Source organism: Alligator mississippiensis, chromosome 3 (assembly GCF_030867095.1).
Source record: "Alligator mississippiensis isolate rAllMis1 chromosome 3, rAllMis1, whole genome shotgun sequence".
In the NCBI taxonomy this organism is placed as follows: domain Eukaryota; kingdom Metazoa; phylum Chordata; order Crocodylia; family Alligatoridae; genus Alligator; species Alligator mississippiensis.
The window spans coordinates 137,824,200-137,844,130 of NC_081826.1; the positions used below are offsets into that span (position 1 = coordinate 137,824,200).

The window sequence follows — 19,931 nt, forward strand, 5'->3', positions numbered from 1 at the left end:
GCTTTTTTGTGACTCAGTCTTAAGGGTCAAGTGATGGTGTGTTACAATAGTGGGTACATTGATGGATTTTCAGGGTCTTGAGCAGGATGAAATAGGCACATAAATGCAATTCTAAGTCCACTTAGGGACCTAATATGTGAAATAAAATCTGCCCCAAAGGTGTCTATTCTTGGTGAGATTGCTTGGGTATGTGATGGTAAGCCTGTGCATAAAGGCGTGTAAAATTAACATCTTTATTTATGTGTAGTGTGTCAAAGTTAGAAGCTAAGATGAATTTTATAACTTAGAATTTTCCTGACGCTTTATGAATGCTTAAGTAATAGTTATTCATGTTAAATTAGTACATTTTTCAACTGACATCTTTTTACATGAAATGACAAAAAAACAAACAAACAAAAAAACGCAAGAAAAGTTAGCTTCTGTGCATTAGAATTTCAGTTTCTGAGTTCAGTGAGAGAGCTGCTTTTGACTTGAGTGGGAGTGCAGCCTGCTTGCATGCATTTCAACATGAAGAACAGACAAAGAAAAAAAAAAGTTGAGAGGGGCAAAGATAGGTTTTTCCCCCCTACCCTCAGTAGCTTTTATGCACCTTTTATATTTAATGTTCACTGGATCAACATCATCAGGGGACCTGGGGACAGAACAGGACCTGGGGACAGAAACCAAAGCAGCCTCTATCTCACTGAGCCATGCCCTGGACTAAGGATTCTCAGTCCTTTTCTTCCTGATGCTCCCCAATAACATGCTATTAAAAACTCCTTGGCCCACCCCCACCACCACTTCCTGCATGAGAGAGGACCAGCCCGGCCCCCCAAGTCCGGCTCACACAGCCATGGGGGTAGCAGGCAGGGCTCGGCGACAGGGAGCCCTGGAGCCCCACTTGCCTGAGCAGCAGCAGTGCAGAGCCTTGCCTGCCCGCTGCCTTCAATGCCACCCGCAAGTTGGAGGCGGTGGGGTGGAGTGGGGGGCCGAGGCGGCTCTTTCCTGGATGGGCTAGGCAGACCTCCTGAAACTGGCTCTGGGCCGTGGACTGCTAGTTGAGAACCGCTGCCCTGAACAATGCCTAGCCTGCAATGTGGTGATTAAAGCATTCTGCTGGAAAGTGGGAGATGCAAGTTCAAACCCTGGCTGAGTGAGGGTTGCCCAGGACTATGGTCTCCTATTCCCTAGGCAAATAACTTTAACCATTAAGATGATTGACTGAAAGGAGGCAGGAGCATTCTTCTTCTCTGCTTTACTTATGGCCATTCCATACTACTTATTCCATGTCAGCCTGGTTGTTGTTGTTTCCTCACCAGTGGACATCTCAAAGCTGCCAGAAATTTTTAGAGCAAACATTGCACTTAGGTGGCAACAGTTATGTATGTGCCACTTAGGCCCACATGTGAAATAGGATTTATCCCCCCAGTGTATTCTTAAATAAGTTGAAAAATGTACTATTTATGCATGTTTCCAGTTTTATTTAACTTTGTTACTAAAGCGATTCTTATTCACACAAAGGAAGACAGATATCCCATCAAGAAATACTTAAGCTGAATGCTAAGTTTTAGAATTTAATAAGAGAGCCAACTGTAATTTTTCATAATGTACATGCAAACAGCTTTAAAAGTAAGGAACAAGAAGAGTCATTTTCTTCATGCTTGGGTATCTCAAGAACGAGTGGATCAATTTTTTCCAGATTTTATCTTTGCACTTGGAAATACTAAAGAGAAACTTCAGCCCCAAAATTTAATCCTTATGGAAGGTGTTAATAAGCTCTTTGGACTTCCTTTGTATCTTTGCTCGTGAGTCATACCAGTGTAACTAATGGGTTTGCTTGCATAAGTGACTAAGAGGCTGTATGATCTGTCTGTCTCTCAAAGTTTCTTGTCCTCAAGGTTGGAGGGCTACTGCAAGTGCATTAAGTGTGTGCAGGTACAGGTTTGGGCACCTCAGGCATGTAGGTGGAGATACTCTTTGCTTTTGCTTGTTTTGTTTTCTTTTTTTTTTACCCTAAAGGCGCTTAGGATTGAGAGAAGCACTGAGACACTGAGTCCTACCAATTTGTGAGCAGTTCTCTGGACACACACAGAGGCAGAACTCAGTCCCCCTAGGAAAATTTTCAGGAAAAATGCAGGTGCAAAGGGGGTTTATTGACCCAAAATCCCAGGAGTCGTATACGGGTTTGGAAGACCACACTCTTGGATTTGTAGACCTAAATTTCACCTCAGTTTTTTTTGTGGAGGTGCATCAATGTACCTTAATCACTTCTGAAATTAAGACTTGGCATCTAAATCTCATAGGTCTTGCAACACTTAGTAATGATCTTGATTCTGATTTGACATAATTCCTGTGTAGAGCAAGATGCACAGTGCAATTACATATTATGCAAGTAACCTACACTGCAATACTGAAAGAAATAGTTCTTTGTATTCAACATCCTGTCTTTGAGGTTTGGACTTGGTGGGGTACCGATTTAGGAAAAAAAGTATTGCTTAATGAACTACTGATGAGGTATGTTTTAGTTGTGGGGTACAGTGCCTTGCATTTTAACTTTCTTTTCACTTTTATTTCTTTCCAGGAAATTGAAGATCATGTGGCATTTTTAATAACTGTTCCAACCGCCCTAGCAATTTTTTTTGCTATATTTATCCTCGTCTGCATAGAATCTGTGTTTAAGAAGCTGCTTCGTATTTTCTCGCTGGTGGTCTGGGTATGCCTTGTTGCCATGGGATATCTCTTCATGTGTTTTGGGGGTATCATCTGTCCCTGGGACCAGGTAAGTTTGTGTCTTTTATTTGTTTTATTTCAGGTTGTTTTGAATCAGAACCTAAGAAGCTTTTCACATGCAAGTGTTCCTGTTCACATCTGTGCCGCAGCTCATCTGAAATGCTTCCATGACTAAGTCTAAATTCAAGCCCTGCATTTCTAGTTGTGTTTGCAAAAGGGGAATAAAACAGAGTTTATGCCCTATTTGGTTGCTTGTTAATACACAGAGAATTCTCAAAGATATTTATAGGTTAGCCTGCTTGTTTAGAAATTGAACATTCAATTCAACTCCAATGAATAATTAATACACTTGGGAAAGGACATATTTGTTAAATCGGACATGCTCATCTCTTCAGTTATGACTGAAGTGCTCACAGCATAGTGTTCAGAGATGTTTTCCAGCTAAACCATGTTAAAATAGACTTTTTGAACATAATGGATCTTTCTAAGGTAATAAGCAGGGATTGTAGTTTTATCTGTTTAAAAAAACCCAAATCCTTTGAAAATCCCAAATTCTCAGATTAAAATCTGCCAAATCCACATTTTTCCATGATTAAAATGAAACGCCACTCATATAGGTGTATATGTATAGCTTTATGTATATGTATGTATAGGTATTTGTTGAACACTGTTTTATTGATATTTTTACAATTTTAAACCAATTTGGAAGCCTACCAGTGCCTCTATTATTATAATAAAATAAATTCTAGATACCTAAATATTTCAATGTTTTATTTTGGTCTTTTTGTCTCAGAAAATTGGAACTACCTCTCCCCACTTTGCTTACCAGGTTGCGGGTTTAGCTGCAGCTATCCCACCTGCTGCTTTGTGGTGCTGAGCAGCCTTGTCATTGCCCCTCTGCTGTTAAATCTGTGCTTAGAAGTGGGGGAAGAGAGAGCCTCTGGGGTTCTCCAGGAATTCTGGGCAGCAAAGCTCCCATAGTTTCTGTTGGGGCTGGGCTGAACTCAGACACCTGAGCTGCTCTTACATTGCTCTCAGGAGAAACTTGGGGGAGTTCCTGTGCTCGGAAGTGCCTAGCTTGTCTCAGGCGGTCCCATCATATGTTAGAATCAGAATCATAGACGATGAGGCCTGGGAGAGACCTAAGGAGGTCATCTAGTCCAACCCCCTGCTCAAAGCAGGACCAGCCCCAACTAGATCATCCCAGCCAATGGTAGTAGATTGCCCCAGTAAGTTTGGACAAGGCTCTCAATAGGCATCAATGCCTGCCCTGAGAGCAACACCCCTGTTCCTGGTTTGGCTTGCACACCCCATACTGCTAGCTGTGGGGACACAATGAGTAGATTGGGAGTACTGAGAAGGACACCCCCTCACCCTGGAATGCTGCAAAAAAACAATGGGGCCAGGAGGGTGAGCAGGGGAGGAATCCCCCCTCTCCTGACCACCCACCCTTACTACACAAGAGACCTGGGAGCTTGCACACAGTGACTTAGGCTTGGGCTTAGTTTGGATGCCCAGAAGCCTCATGCCTTCCACTCCTGATCTGGCAAGCAAGTGGGGGGACCCCAAGGGGCAGCCTCAGAAACTCAACCAGCCTCATGCTCCACAGGGCTGAGGAGGAGGGGAGTAGGGAAGCCTCTTGAGGTGGCAGTGGCGGAAGCAGCAGCAGCAGCTGCCCCTTTGGGGTGGGGCAGGGCACCGATAGCCTCCTTTCCTTGCCAGCAGCCAAGGTGGCCCCTGCACTCTGCCAGGAGCCAGGGAATGTTTGTAACATGAGTAAGTTGGAGGTGCTGCTGGCCACAATGGGAGCTGTGAGCAGCTCAGTTCTGTGCTGCATGGCTCTGAGTCAGGGTATGGAGCTCAGCCCATGCCTGGCAGCCTGGGAACCAGAGTTGCCACCTACATGCAGGCAGCTCCACCCCCGCCCGCCTCTCTTTCCCCTTCGCTGAATTTTCCCCCACCATTCCTGTTCCTTTCCCTTCTTACTGTTCTGTGGGATTTCCTCACTTCTTTGCTCCCCTCCTTTGGGTCTTGCCTCTACGCCATCCCCAAACCCTCCTCCCATCAGTTCCCTCCCATAGTTTTCTGCTTCAAAAGGGAAGAGCTGGGTTTTTCTTCTTTTAAACAGGAAAATACATGATTTTCCCCTTTAAAGGAGAAAGACTGCATTTTCCCACAAGAAACGGAAAACCCGGATCCCTGGTAATAAGCAATTAGAAAAAATATTTAAAACTTCAGAACCTTTAACCCCTTTTTACATGTCATAAGAAAGCAAGAGAAGGTATAAACCCAATTTAAATTGTCTTTAACTGCCTGTAGTCTAACAGTCTGGTGTAGGATACATGATCATAAGAAACAACTGTACTTTAGTTTAATGTTAGTGTTTCTAGAAGGCCAGTGAATGGACCCTAACTTGTAATTAGGTTGTTCATATCAATAACTGTTAAACGTGACAGAAACTTCTATAACAATCAAGGAGTTTTACAGGGAAAAATGTAACTCTTTCTTTGTTGTATCCCTTTAACTGAAGGGTTAAGTTATTTGGAAACAGATTTTTCAGTTCAGTAACTTTTTGCAGAGAAAGTAATTGCTTTTGCTCTGAGTATAGTTTTGGAAAACGAGCAAGGAGTGGTGATTAAAAATATTAAATCTAATATAAGTAAAAAAACAAAAACAAAAACAAACCCCAAAAAACAACCCACCAGAAAAACAACCCCCTACCCCACCCCAAAAACCCCCCAAAATAAAAACCAACAAACCCTATCATGGTTTGCCTGGGGACTTGCTCAATAATGTCAGTCAGTGAATGCAAGACTTAGAGGATGGGGTTGGTGATAGTCAGTATGTTTATAGAAAAATAAAAATAAATGAGTTACTCTTTTTCTCCAAGATGCATGTTTATATAACGGATATACAACTTAAACAAAACAAAATGCCCATTATCATCTCTTGGGTAAATCTGATTATCTTTTATTAGATAAACTTAAATAGTTGGAAAAAAACTGTAGTTGGAAAAAAATTCCAACTATTTACATTGGTCTAATAAAAGATATCAGATTCACCCAAAGAACCTTGCCTACCTATATCAGAAGGAACTGATGGCCAGAAGCTTTTGTGGAGGACATGAGGATGGGAGCAGGGAAGCATTATTTCCCTCTGTATGAGATCATATTGAAGCTCACCTCTGGAGCTCATTATGGTTTTTTTGTGGTCCATGGCATCAGGCCCTGCTAAGCCTGTGGACTTCCATGAAGAAATCCAATTGTGAGTTAATGCTGCTTCATGAGCATTGAATCTGCTAGCCTTCCCTTTCCTGTGGTTGTTGTGTAGTCCAATAGAGATTATGCCATTGTGGAGCAGCAACACCTAAAGGCATTTACAGGAAGGAGAGATCTTTGGGTTCTGTTTAGAAGGGGACTGTGGGGTTGAAAAGTTGCAGCCTCTGCTTTCTTTGCATTACCCATAACCTTTGCCCTTGATTATGGTCTCTTCTTTCTCCCACACTCATGTTATTCCCACAAGCCTTTCCACAGGAATGCATGGTGCATTTCTGTTTCTGTTGTAGTGAGTGTCAAAACTCCCTTAGAATTCAGTGGGTGCAGAACTGAACTCAAAATTGGTCATTCTATTTTTATTTTGTTTTCCACATGTCTAATAAAAAAAAAATAGTACAAAATTGTGTGTGTGTATATATGTAATGCATCTTTTTATCTTGCTGTAAGAAGAAATTTATCAAATGTATAGTTTTCCTCCTGACAAATACTTAACGAGTACCTTAAAACCAGAGTGGTGTCTGCTAATCCTTTCAGATGAATGGAAACCCCAAGAATTATCCTTATTTATCACTTAGGACCAGTCAGTACTTGGGTTCATGCTGAACTTTAAACATATGACTGGTTTCTTTGAGGCCATTGACTTGAAAGCTTTGAATTGAGAACCTGTTTAAGTAATAGAAATCATGAGGCCTTTGTGAGTGATTTTCATGGTTTTGTTTTCTCAGACATTCCAGGGATTAATTCTCCATGGATCTGCCTTTAAGTGGAAAGAAAAAGTATCCTGTTCATTTGGTTGTTTAACAACTCGTACTATAGAGCCAAGTCTTTTTTCTTATTATTAAAAGGAGGGGTGTTAATTAGTGGAAGCATGTATAATTCTTTTCTAAGAGTGGTTTTAACATGGGATTTTCATGAGACATCTGGGGTTGACAACACAAACGTTATATTTTAGACTGCACTTTTAAACTATGTACACATGGCAAATACTGTAGAAGATGGGTAAAGGAGTAAAGGGGTCCTCCTAAAACCTTGCTGTTTTTCTTTTAATTATATGAAGTTATTTTATTTATTTTATGCTCTAAGTATCTGTAGGAGACTTTTTTAAACTTCACTATACTAAAGGAAATGCCTCAATATTTTTAAATTTCAGTTTTAATTTACACACAGATATATCCATGACACCCTTTACACTTGGCTCAGTATCTTTATTTCCCTTTATTTTTTATTATTTATTTTTCTATTTTTGCTTTTGTATTGTATGTTTTATATTGCTGGTTGTACTACTGGATTTTTTCTACTTTGTGCACAGTTGTGGACTTACTTGGTTGTATTATTTGTTTATGGTAAACACTGTTCAGTTTATTTTTCTTAAAAGACTGATTTAGGAAAAATACCACGTTTAAAATTTCTTATTTCAAACTACCCATAACATTTTCAACAGCTTTTTGTAAAATATTTTAAAGAAACTTCTAAAATATTAATTTTGCTTCTAAATACTAGTACAATAATTTGACTCTACTTCTTTTTGTATAAATCAGAAATCATTGTCTTCTGAGTATATTTCCTATAGGTAGAGCTCACATGTTGAGTCCACATACTCCACAAGCTTTTGTTCATTGCTATCTTGTTTGAAACTCTATTCTCAAGTCTTTTGTGTGCTTCTGCCACATCTTCTTGGGTCTTCTCTTCTTTCTTTTGTCCTCAGTTCTCATGTCCTGAACTTTTTTTGCCACATACTTTTCATGCCTTCCAATTTTGTGCTCAAATGGTAACAGTCTCTCTTGTTCACCTTCCCCTTTTTTATCTTTCTATTCCATGCTTCTGCACATCTTTGTTTCTTACAGAACCTTTTCTGCTGACTTCACAAATCTACCTCTACCTCCTTATCTCCATCACCATCATTATGGACAGCTTTGGATTCTTCATTGTCCATGTCACAAATCCATCTGTGGGGGACCTCCAGAGCTCTGAGTTTATCTCTCTTGTGCTACCGCTTGTCCCAGGGAACAGATTGAGGTTACCCTGGGATAGCTCTCTGCCCTAGCAAACCTCATCTCCAGACCTTAGAGACAAACCCACCCCCTTTAGAGCTGAGAATAAATTACATGTCCCCCACTCCGCAGAAGGAGCTGGCCTGGAATATAACCTACTGTGAAATTATCCAGTCCACAGGCAATGACTAAGGAGGCAATAAAAGGATTTGTTACTTATAAAAGCATTACACAGGCAAGCTGACTATACTGGTGGAGACAAAAGCAAAACAAGTTTCTTGCCCTCTCATCGGCTGCCCCTTAGTTTTTCTGAGAGTCCTGTCAGGGTTCCTGGAGATCAAGGTTCCCGCAGATTCTACCAGTCCTGGCAACTGGGGCAACTGAATTCCAAACCTTGAGATTCAAAGACACTTCTTCTATCATTGATCGGCCTTAAATCCCCTAGCCAACCCCCTTCATGAGCAATATTTTAATTGCCCATGAAACCAGAACCCTCCAGGGAGTTTCTAGTTTCCCTGGGACACCTGGCACCTCTCTGGCTAAAGAGCCAATACTCTCAGATGTTTTGGCTATTGTACTATTTCTCCCATCACAGGAGGACAATGCCTTGGGTGCCTGCTAGACACCTCACTTGATTATCTTTCAGTTATATCATGAAATTACAAAAATACATAGGTATCAAATATAATACATACAAATATGAACCTGAGAAAACTGAATCTGGCTTCCTCCAAGCTACAAATGGAGACTAAACACCAATAGGAGTAAATCTAATTAGGGAGACCATCCATGCACACCATATTTTATGGTGAATCCATGACAGCCCAATACTCTCAATCATGCAGTAGAAATGTCAATTTTTTCCTTGTCGAAAATTTTATAAATTTTTCCTTCTCATGAATTGGCATTTTCCTGTCAGAAGCCACTCCACTCACTTCCCCCCATTTCATCCATAACCTATCTTATTCTGCTTATAATTTCCTGTTAATAATTTTAAGTTTTAAATTGTGGAATTAGCCCAAAGTGTCACTTTTAAGAAGTGTGCAAAACAGCTATGAGTAGCAAAATACTTACAGGCGTGTGCTGCTCTCTATCATTAATAAGTTTGTTCAGAAGCCAGTCTTTTACCCTAAATTTCAAGAATATCACGTGTACAGAAATAAAACCTTTAAAACAGCCTTGTTCAATCAGCATTGACAGCTGTTTTTTTTTAATAGAGTTCATTGTATACATTTTAAGAATATCTAAATAAGTGACTCTTTTAAATTTGTTAAATATTTTTTGTGCTTTCTCTGGACTTTTTAAAAGGTAATACAACTGTTATATAAAATCTCATTTATTTTCCTTCTCAAATATAATCTATTTCAAAATATCCTGTTAGCAAAGGGAAAAATTAGAAATGCCCATTCATGCACACATGTTTATTTTAATTGAGAATTGCTGTCTAGGCATTTTGTTCTGGATTAGTTGGTTCTCAGTATGCTTTTTTCCAAGTCTTCAGAATCTGAAATGTGCAAGTGGTCACAGCAGACAGTGTTACTTGTTTTTACTTATATCTACTGAAGAGTACATTTTTTGCACAACGTCATTTAAAGAAAGTGAAAAAGCATGTTGTTGCATTAATCATTCTAATATTATAAAACCCTTAGTCTGTCTGTAATGTTTTATTCTCACTCTGGTTGCCTCAGCAGCCAATCGGAGTGCTCTGGAGAGACGGACACATCATGGAGCACCACCATGACAGCGGGGACTGAGGGGCTGGAGTGCCCTGCCCTGTTCCTTGGAGGCAGAGGGGGATGACAGGGACTGGAGTGCTGCCATGATGGAGGGGATGGAGCGGAGAGGCAAGGCCAGGAATGCTGGCCAGGCCCCCTCCCAGCTACTTGGAGGTAGTGGGGGCGCAAGGTACTGGCTGCGCAGTGCTGGCCTCACCTTACCCCACACAGCAGAGCCATAACAGCAGGGACTAGGGTCAGAGCTGGGGGTGGGGCATAAGGCCAGTAGTGCTGGCTTTGTACCCCGCTCTTGCTCCTTGTAGCCAGGGGCCAGAGGGCCCCTGAAACAACAGCTGGTGGGGAGAGGGAGGTGGTGGGGAAGAAGGGAGGCAGGGAGGGGAGCAGGAAGGGGAGGGGGGGGGCAGGTGGCTGTGGCCTGCCGCGACTGCCACTGCGGCCACGACCACTGCTGCGGGCCCTGGTGGCCCCAGCCCGAAGCGGAGGGGGGAAGTGGCTCTGGCCCTAAGCAACCAGGGGGGAGTGGCCCCAGCCCAGGCCCTGGCCTGAAACAGCAGGGGGGATTGGGAGGAGCGGCCCCAGCTCTGGCCCTGGCCCAAAGCGGCAGGGAGCGGCCATGATCCTGGCCCCAGCCCGAGACAGTGGGGAGTGGGGCCAGCTGCTGGCCTCTGTCCCTGCCCCCCGCCCCCACCCCTCGTCATTCTTAACAGGCAATTTGCTAGTAGGATCATTGAAAACTAGGGCTGGAAGGGACAAATTGGAGAATTGGGCCAAAAGGATTCTCATGAGATTCAACAAGGAGATGTGCAAAGACCTGTGCTTAGGATAGAACGATCCCATGCACCAGTACAGTCTGGGGGCTGACTTGCAGGGCAGCAGCTCTGCAGAAAAGGACCTGGGGGTTACAGTAGATAAAACGTGGAATATAAGCCAGCAGCGTGCCCTTGTTGCCAAGAAGACTAACAGCTTACTGGGCTGCATTGGTAGGTGTATTGCCAGTTGGTTAAGGGAACTGATTATTCCCATCTATTCAGCACTGGTGAGGCCATATCTGGAGTACTGTGTTCAGTTTTGGGTCCCCCTACAGAAAGGATGTGGACAAATTGTAGAGAGTCCAGTCGAGGGTAAAAAACATGGTTTGGGGGCTGGGGCGCATGACTTGTGAGGACAGGCTGAGGAAACTGGGCTTATTTAGTCTAGAGAAGAGAAGACTGAGAGGAGATTTAATAGCAGCCTTCAACTATGTGAAGAAGAGTTCAAAAGAGGATGGAGCTAGACTGTTCTCAGTGGTGGCAGATGACAGAACAAGGAACAGTGGTTTCAAGTTGCAGCAAGGGAAGTTTAGGTTAGGTATAAGGAAGAATTTTCTCACCAGAAGGCTAGTAAAACACTGGAACAGGTTACCCAGAGAGGTGGTGGAATCTCTATCCTTGGAGGTTTTCAAGATCTGGCTAGACCATGTTTTGAATGGGATGATTTAGTTGAGGATAGTCCTGCTTTGAGCAGGGGGTTCAACTAGATGACCTCCTGAGGTCCCTTCCAACCCTAATTTTCTATGAGTTCTGTGATTTTTCAATTTTGTCTTCAGTTTCCTCCTTAATGATTCCTAATATGTGTTTGCCTTTTTGACAGCTGCTGAGTACTGAGCTATTTTTAGAGATCTGTCCACAGTGGCTACTAGATTTCTTCCCTGTCTGGTAACGGCTAATGTCCAGAGCCCATTATAATGTAGACATATAGTGGGTTATTTTTCCCCACGTGCATCACTTTATACTTATCTACACCAAATTTCTTCTGCTATTTATTTGTCCAGTCACTCAATCGTGCAAGATCCTTCCATCATAGTCTACCTTACTCTTTAGCACTTTGAATAGCTTTGTGTCATCTGCAAAGTTGGACACCTTGCTATTCACCCCCTTTTCCAGATCATTTATGAATGTTAAACAGCAACTGGTACCAATACAGGTCCCTGAGGGACACTGCTGTTTACTTCTTTCCATCCTCATCACTGATTATTTATACTTTTTTTTTTTCTATCTTTAAGACCATTTCTAATCTATTAATGGACCTTCCCTGTAATCCCAAGACTACCTAACTTTGTTAAGAGCCTCTGATGGGGGACCTTGTCAAAGGCTTTTTGGAAGTCCAGATATATTAAGTCAACTGGATCACCCTAATCCACCTGCATCATGACATCCTCAAAGAACTCTAGTAGGTTGGTGAGACATGATTTCCTTTGACAAAGCCATGTTGATTACTCCCCAGCAATTCATGTTCATCCATATGCTGAATAATTCTCTTTTTATTGTTGTCTCCACCCATTTTCCAGGAAAAAAATTACATTCACTAGCTTGTAGTTTTCCTGGATTCCCTCTGGAGCCTTTTTTAAATATGGAAGTTACATTGGCGGTCCTACAATCCTTTAGTTCCAAGGCTTTTTTTTTATGATAAGTTTCATACTACAGTTAGGAGTTCAGCAATTTCTGATCTGAATTCCTTCAAGACCCTAGGGTGAATGCCATGAAGTCCTGGTGATTTGCTACAGTTTAGTTTATCAGTTTCCTCTACAACCTCACAACCTCATCTACTGAAACCTCAGTTTGGGTCAACTCCACTGACTTGTCCCTAGAAGAGGAGTGAATCTGGTGAGGGGATCTACCTAAAATCATTCACAGTGAAGACAGATGCAAAGAATGCATTTAGTTTCTTGGAAATGGCCCTGTCATCCTTTAGCACCCCTTTTACTGCCAGATCATCCAAAATTCCAACTAAGTCCCTGGCAGGGCTTCAGCTTCTAATGTAGTTAAAGAAACGTTTATGGTCACCTTTGATCTCTCTATCAAGTTTCTCCTCAGTTTTTTTCTTGGCTTGTCTTATAACAGTTTTACATTTGATTTGCCAGAGTTTCTGCTCTTTTTTATTTTCCTCATTAGGATTTGTCTTCCATCTTTTTTTCTTTTTATTGCCTCTGCAACTCTGCCATTAAACCATGTTTCTTTCTTTTGTTCCACTTTCCTTTTTTCTTGAGTTGCAGTATGCATTTGTTCTGTGCCAATATGATATTCTTGAAGCAGTTCCCATGCTGCTTGCTGGTTCTTCACCTCCTTAGGAACCCCTTTTAACTTCTGGATAACTTGATTCCTCGTTTGGTATAGTTTCCCTTTTCAAAGTTAAAGGCTACCATGGTAGATTTTCTTCTTATCTCCCCTCTGTCATGGATGTCAAACCCAGCTGCACTGTGGTTACTCTTGCAGAGCGGCAGTAACACTTACTCTTTGCATCAAAATCCTTTGCACTACTTAAGACTACTTTAGGAATGGCCTTTTCTCTTGTAGGGATACAGGACTAATTGCTTCAGAAAGCAGTCTTTTCAGATGTCAAGAAATTTGGTCTCTGCATCCTGGCCTGAGATTAGATTGACCTGGTCTATTTGTGGATAATTGCAGTTGTCCATTAGTACTGTGTTTTCTGTTTCTGCATCTTCTCTTAACTCCCTTAGTATTTGGAGCTTGCTGTGTTGTCCTGGACTGGGAGTCAATAGTATATCCCTAGATGTACTTTTTTTTTTTCTATTGAAACAATAGAATTTCTATTCACAGAGTTTCTATAGTACCTCTCTTATCAATTGAAATATCTACCCTATCTGATTCAATGTAGCCTCTGATGTAGAGTGCCAATCCCCAACCAGTATAGCCTGTTCTGTCATTCCTGTATAGTTTATATTTTGGTATTACAGCATCCCATTGATTTTTCTCATTCCACCATGTTTCTGAGATATCCACTATGTCAATATTGTTATTTACTTCTAAGCATTCAAGTTCTCCCATTTTGGATCTTAAACTTCCGGCATTAGTATAAAAGCACTTATGCTTTTTCTTGTTGCCTGGTTGGCCACTTTTGCGTGACTTTTTACTCAGTGAATCTATTTGTTCAAGTTGGTCTTCTCTGCGTTTCACCCAAGTACTCTCCCCCTCTCTGTTTCTTATCCCCACTATTTATGGTTTCACCCCTACAGCATGTCAATCCAAATTATGTACCTGTCAGCTTTCCCCTAGTTTTTAATTTAAAAGCTTCTCTACCACCTTTTTAAAGAGGAAGAAAAAAGAAGAGGTATTGTTGAGAGGAAAGGCAGGCAGGGGAGAGAAAAACAAAGCAGTTAAACCATTGAGGGACACAGGGGTTATACATGCTAATCCGGTAATGGAGTAAGAATCCATAGTCTTGATTTAGACCATACTTAACACAATCCAGCCTGTGAATGATTTCTTGTTCTGCAATTTCCCATTCAAGTTAATTTTTAAAGTTTGGTTGTTTAAAACAGCTATGACTCGTATTCATTTATTATCCCATCTGTCTGATGTAGACAGTAGTGGGGCACTGTAAGCAGGTGATAGTGTATATGATGTTGAGGTGCAGGTAAATGATCCTTGAATGTTATAATTTGTGTTATTTGATTCATGGGTGTTTGGGTCGGAAGGGACCTTAGCAGATCATTGAGTCCAACCTCCTGCCCTGGGTAGGAGAGAATGCTGAGGTCAGATGACCCCAGCCAGGTGCATGTTTACCCTCTTCTTAAAGACCCCCAAGGTAGGGGAGAGTACCACCTCTCTTGGAAGCCCATTCCAAATTTTGGCAACCCTTACCATAAACAAGTTCTTCCTGATGTCCAACCTAAATCTGCTCTCCATCGGTTTATGGCCATTGTTCCTAGTTACTCCAAGGGGTGCCCTGGTAAACAGCATCTCCTATTCCACCACCACCCCGCCTGATGAATTTGTAGGTGGCCACAAGATCACCTCTCAGCCTTCTCTTGCAAAAGCTGAGGCATCCAGGGCTCTCAATTTCTTCTCGTAAGGCTTCACCTGCAGGCCCCTAACTATATGAATGGCCCTCTTCTGGACCCTCTTGAGGTTGTCTGCATCCCTCTTGAAGTGTGGTGTCCAATACTGGATGCAGTACTCTGTGGCAATGGTCAGGCTGCAGTTGAAGGGGAAGTATCACCTCCATGGACCTGTTTGTCATGCACCTGCTAATGTACGATAATGTGTGGTTAGCCTTGTTGATCACTTTGTCATATTGACGACTCATGTAAATCTTGGAGTTAACAGTGACTCCAAGATCTCTTTCCACTGCTGTGATAATGAGAAGGCCCTTCCTCAGCCTGTAAGTATGCCGGCGATTCCTTCTCCCTTCGTATCTAATTTGGTCTAATGATGATGTGGTCTGTGGAGGGCACATGCTGGCATCAGGGTTTGGAGCAAGGTCTGGTTCCCTGATGAGAATAGTAGTTAGGTAGTCTGTTGCTGGAGAGATATGGTTTGAGGGGATGCCTTATAAACCAGGAAAGGTTTGTCTTCTATGGCTACCTTGAGATGGCTGTCACATTTTCCAGGGGGGGTTGGAGGTCATTAATGTCTCTGAGGTATACAAGACAGGTTTTGCACGTGACAACCAAAGGGTTTCTGTTGTCTTTTTCTTGGCATTGGTATTGTAGGAGGTCAGAGTGGGATCAGAGCCTATCCCTGTTGATTTCCTTTCCTTTCCTTTCTCGTGTCTTCATGGCAAGGTATTAACTGGAATCTCACAGGCCTTATAGGAATTACAATACATGACAATAGGAATTACAAGCCATTCTTATTACATTGACTTCCATGGGTAAAAGATCTATTTAAGTATGAAGTGGCTGATCTTGGAAAAGGAGAATTACAGACAGCTTTACTTACTCTAATGATTTCTGTCATTGCTGGGTTTTGAGTATTCATATCTTTTTAATTATAGATATGTTTACAAAGCCATGGCACCAGTGTTCCATTTGGCTCTGCATATATCCTCAGTTACATAGCTAGATTATTTCAGGTAAGATTTGACAATTTTGATTCCCATAATTATCAACAGAAGATGAATGTTTTGAATATCTGTTTTGATATTTGAGCATAAATGTTTTTTTGTTTTTAACTTGGCCTAAACCACAGCATTTTTAAAACGTGTCCTTATGCATAGGTTACATGTAGACCTTGAGAAAAGCAGTAGTTTGTCGGATACATGCAAGGTTTACATTGCTTTGTCAATATGTGTAAATTGTCCGAATTGAAAAAATATTCTTAAGGTACCTAAGGAGAGAGACTAATTTTAATTTAAGAGTCCATGGTGCAAATTTTTCCCTAAACCTGTTTTTATCTAGAAACTATTTTTGAAATAAATCAATATTACCAGTTATTTAAAATAATCTTTTCTGTGAGCCCACTGTGGTAACATTTTCTGCTCTTAACATTCTGTCACAGCATCTGATGAAGTGAGGTTAGGCTCATGACAGTTTATGCATCTCTAATTTATTTAGCCTATAAGGTGCATCTCTACCCTGTCTTCTTTGCCATTAGTCACATAAACAATAGTTATTAAGCATAGTAGCAAAATTAGAAATATGAATGAGGTTAGCTCCAGTGATGCAAAATTCCTTTAACAGAGGGCTTTATAACTGTTATCTATTAGGGGTGAGTGAACAAGTTCTGATGAAATAAAGGTCAATGTTTACCTTTGCCTGAAATTCACACAAGAGCCAAACAGAACACTTTTAGTTATATTGTTTTCTCTTTAAAGGCTCCTACCTTTCTGGAGTTCAGCTGAAATACATACTTAAAGTATTGAAACATCATGGGTGACATTCTTTCCCCATGACATTCTTTCTTTTGTAGTCATCCAAATATCCTGCTTTGGTTTTGCATGTGGCATTTCTTGCCATTTAAGTGCCAAAAATACCATAGATGCATCAGGTAAGAATTATATTCCTGGATATGTAGCCTGTATATGTACATATAGTAATCTATGTGCATATTGGGCATGCATAGTAAATTGAGGACTGGCTGTATACCTAGCCAGGCATGTACATGTGCCACTTACAGACTCAAAATGGCCTCTAGACCACCAAAATGTAGTTGACCAAAAGCCATAACTAGCAAAGATTTAGACCCTGGGGCAGAGGGGAAGAAAGGGACTCTCATCCTCTCCTCTCAGCAGCCAAGAGGCTGAGGCGCTTACTTGGGAAGCAAGAGGAGCATCCCTCCACCTCTTTTTATGTGTGAGCATCCCTCGCATGTAAAAAGATCTGAACCTCTGCCTCTGACTTCCAAGCACAGCATCCAGGCCTCCACATCACAGGTCATGGATTAACCAGTACCTTCTCAGGTGCGTCTTTGAAGCCAGCACCCTAGGCAGCCATGAAAGGGAAGTATCTGGGAGATGTCTGGGGCCAGGAGGAAGAAAGCAAACCAGAGGTGTGCAGTTCAGTGTTAGCTAACTGTGGCTGTTAGCATGGAAAGGACAGTGCTCTGCTTTCTAGTATGGGATCTTGCTGCTAGCGAGGTAGAAACATTCTCCCTGCACTGTCCTTTGTTAATTTTTTATGATACCTGTGTTAAATGCAAGGAACGGTGTCTCAGCTTCAAAAGGAGCACCACAGATAGGGCTTTGAAATGCCTTACCTATGATGTTGGGGTTGGAGAACAACAATGGTGATGTTGTGGTGGGAGTCTGGACCACCAGACCAGGAGGATGTGATGGATTAGGTTTTCTTCAACCAACTAACAGAAGTTTCCCAATCACAGGACCTGGTTCTCATGGGGGACCTCCATCACCCTGACATCTGCTGGGAGGACAATACAGCAATGATCAGGCAATCCAAGAAGTTTTTGGAGAGTATTGGGGACAACTCCTTGGTACAAGTTCTGCAGTGGCCAACTAAGGGCCATGTTTTTTTTAATCTGCTGCTTACAAACAGGGAAGAACTGGTGGGGAATGTGGTAGTGGATGGCAATTTGGGTAGTAGTGACCACAAGATGACTGAGTACAGAATCTTGAAGGAAGGAAGGAAGGACTTTGACTTTTGACAACTTTATTTCACAAAAGATCAGGTACAGAAAGCAAAAAAACCATCAAACCACACCAAAGAGAAACCATTCCAGGACATTCAGAACATCACACCGTGACAAACACCTTCGCAGTAATACACATCGTGTCTAACATGCTATTTATGTATATAGCCCTCGAGAAACGAACAATTCCACCCTTCCCTGTCCCATAGTACACGTACAAAACCCTTCAACTTCTCACCCCGAGAAAATAAACAACAGCAGCCTGGTGAGGGCCCAGGGCACGGCACAAGCCGGAAGCCACAGTCCGCCACCGCACCTGCCCGGTCGCCCAGACCGGTCACGACATCAGAGCGCGTATTTGAGACGGCCGTCCTCCACGTGGCACAGCGCTCCCTCAAGGGCCCAGAGTGCCTCAAAGGCGGGCACCCCCCGCCGGAGCACAGCGTGCTCAAACTCCAGCGAGAGGCGCGCCCGCACTAGGAGGCCAAAGAGCCGCGGGGCATCGTCTGAGCCGGTGCCGGCAAGCCAGTTACGGCGGCTCTTGAGGACGGCCATCTTGGCCTGGCCCAGCAAAAAGTTGGCCAGGCAGATGGCGCCCCGCTCGGCCGCCCGGTACGGGTAGGAGCATATGTAGGTGGTCTCTGAGAGGCTCCTGCCCAGCGCCCGCAGCGGCAGCTCGAGGGTGGCAAAGAGCGGCCGCAGGCGGGGACAGTCCAGGAAGGCGTGAAAGAGATCCTCCTCCACGCCCCCAGGGCAGAAGGGGCAGGCCGTCGAAGCGGCTGGGTCAAAGTGGGACGCAAACGAGCCAGTGGCTAGGATGCCGTGCAGCAACCGCCACTGCAGGTCGCCAGTCTTCTTGGCGGTCGGCGGCTTATACAATGTGCGCCACGCCGGGTGGGCCGGTGGGGAAGCCGGTGGCCCCAGGCGCCATCGCCACGGTGTATCGGGGCGTCCCGCCAGCACCTGAGCATGGCGGACACAGACCACCCAGGCATACAAGCTTCTACGCGATAGAGAAGCAAAGGGACAACCCGTGTCACTATCGGGAGGCATGGGGAGCCGCAACAGAGTGCCCGGCCCACCGGCCAACTCCGCGGCCACAGCCGGGGTGACCGGCAGCGAAGGGAAAGCCTCGCTCGCGGCATCCGCGGCCCGCGGGATCTGGCGCGCACGGAGATGTTCGTCCAAGGCGGCCGCCGCCACCGGCGGGAGGGCGGCGCGGATGTCACGCAGGAGATGACCCATGGTGCGGATGGAGCGCACGCCCAGCCGTGCGGCCAGCGCCTCGGGCGAGAGCCAGGCTGACCGAGCGGGGTCCAGGAGATGGTGCAGGCGGAGGACACGCGCCTGGATGAGGGTGGCCGTGAGGCTGGCAGAGGCCAGGCTCGGCACGGAGCCCCACAGGGCTGAGTTGTGCACCAGAGGCTCCCTCAGCAGCTGCGGGAAACACAGTGTCCGGGCTCGAGGCTGGAGGCGGAAGGCGACCTGCCAGGCTCGTACCACGCTGCGATAAAAGGCCGGAAGCACCGCCCAGTTCAGGAGCGTGGGTGTCAACAAAAAGAGCTCCCGGTCAAAGCCAAGGGCGCCGACCCTCTGTAGGAACCGGCACGCCAGTTGTTGCCATGGCAGCTGCTCCTCGCTGTAAAGCAGTCGCTGAAGGGCCTGCAGGCGGAAGGCCGCCACCCTGCTGGCCAGGTCAACCAGACCCTGGCCCCCCTCGGCAACAGGCAGGTGAAGGACGGCTCGTGGGAGCCAGTGGCGCCCATCCCAGAAGAAGTCCACCAGGTTGCGCTGGAGTCTCTCCAGGAGATCCGGTGGGGGGTCGAGCACGGCGCACCGGTGCCACAAGGTCGCTGCCGCCAGGTTGTTGATGACAAGGACGCGCCCCCGGTAGGAAAGGCTGGGCAGGCGCCAGCGCCACCGCTGCAGGCGGGCCTCCACCCCCTCCTCGAGGTCGTCCCAGTTACGCGCCATGAAGGCCGGTGGCCCCAGGAACACGCCCAAGATCTTGAGGCCCTCGCGGCGCCATGTGAGCCCCCCCGGCAAGTCCGGGGGGAGCGTGCCAGTCCATGCGCCAAGCAACAAAGTATCGCTCTTGGCCCAGTTGATGCGGGCGGAGGAGGCGCGCTCATAGGCACGCTGGCAATCCGCCAGGGCCCGCACGTCTTCCTGAGTGTTGAGGAAGACGGTGACATCATCCGCATATGCCGACAGCCGGAGACGAGGCCTAGCGGACGGGCCGGTGGCCACTGGCAGGGCCACACCACTCAGGCGGCGTCGCAGGGTGTGCAGCAGCGGCTCGATGGCCAGGGAGTAGAGCATGCCCGACAGCGGACACCCCTGACGAATGCCCCT

The 19,931-nt window shown here is 44.6% G+C and overlaps 1 protein-coding gene across 2 annotated transcripts in view; it reads left to right on the forward strand.

Annotated features, from left to right (window-relative positions):
• The window catches only part of ADCY2 (adenylate cyclase 2), a 430,081-nt gene that overhangs the window by 10,356 nt on the left and 399,794 nt on the right, over positions 1-19,931 (forward strand). For both annotated transcript variants that reach the window (XM_006274493.3, XM_019491125.2), the window contains exon 2: positions 2,561-2,758. In XM_006274493.3, the coding sequence (XP_006274555.2) occupies positions 2,561-2,758 (198 nt within the window). The remainder of the gene's footprint in view (positions 1-2,560; positions 2,759-19,931) is intronic.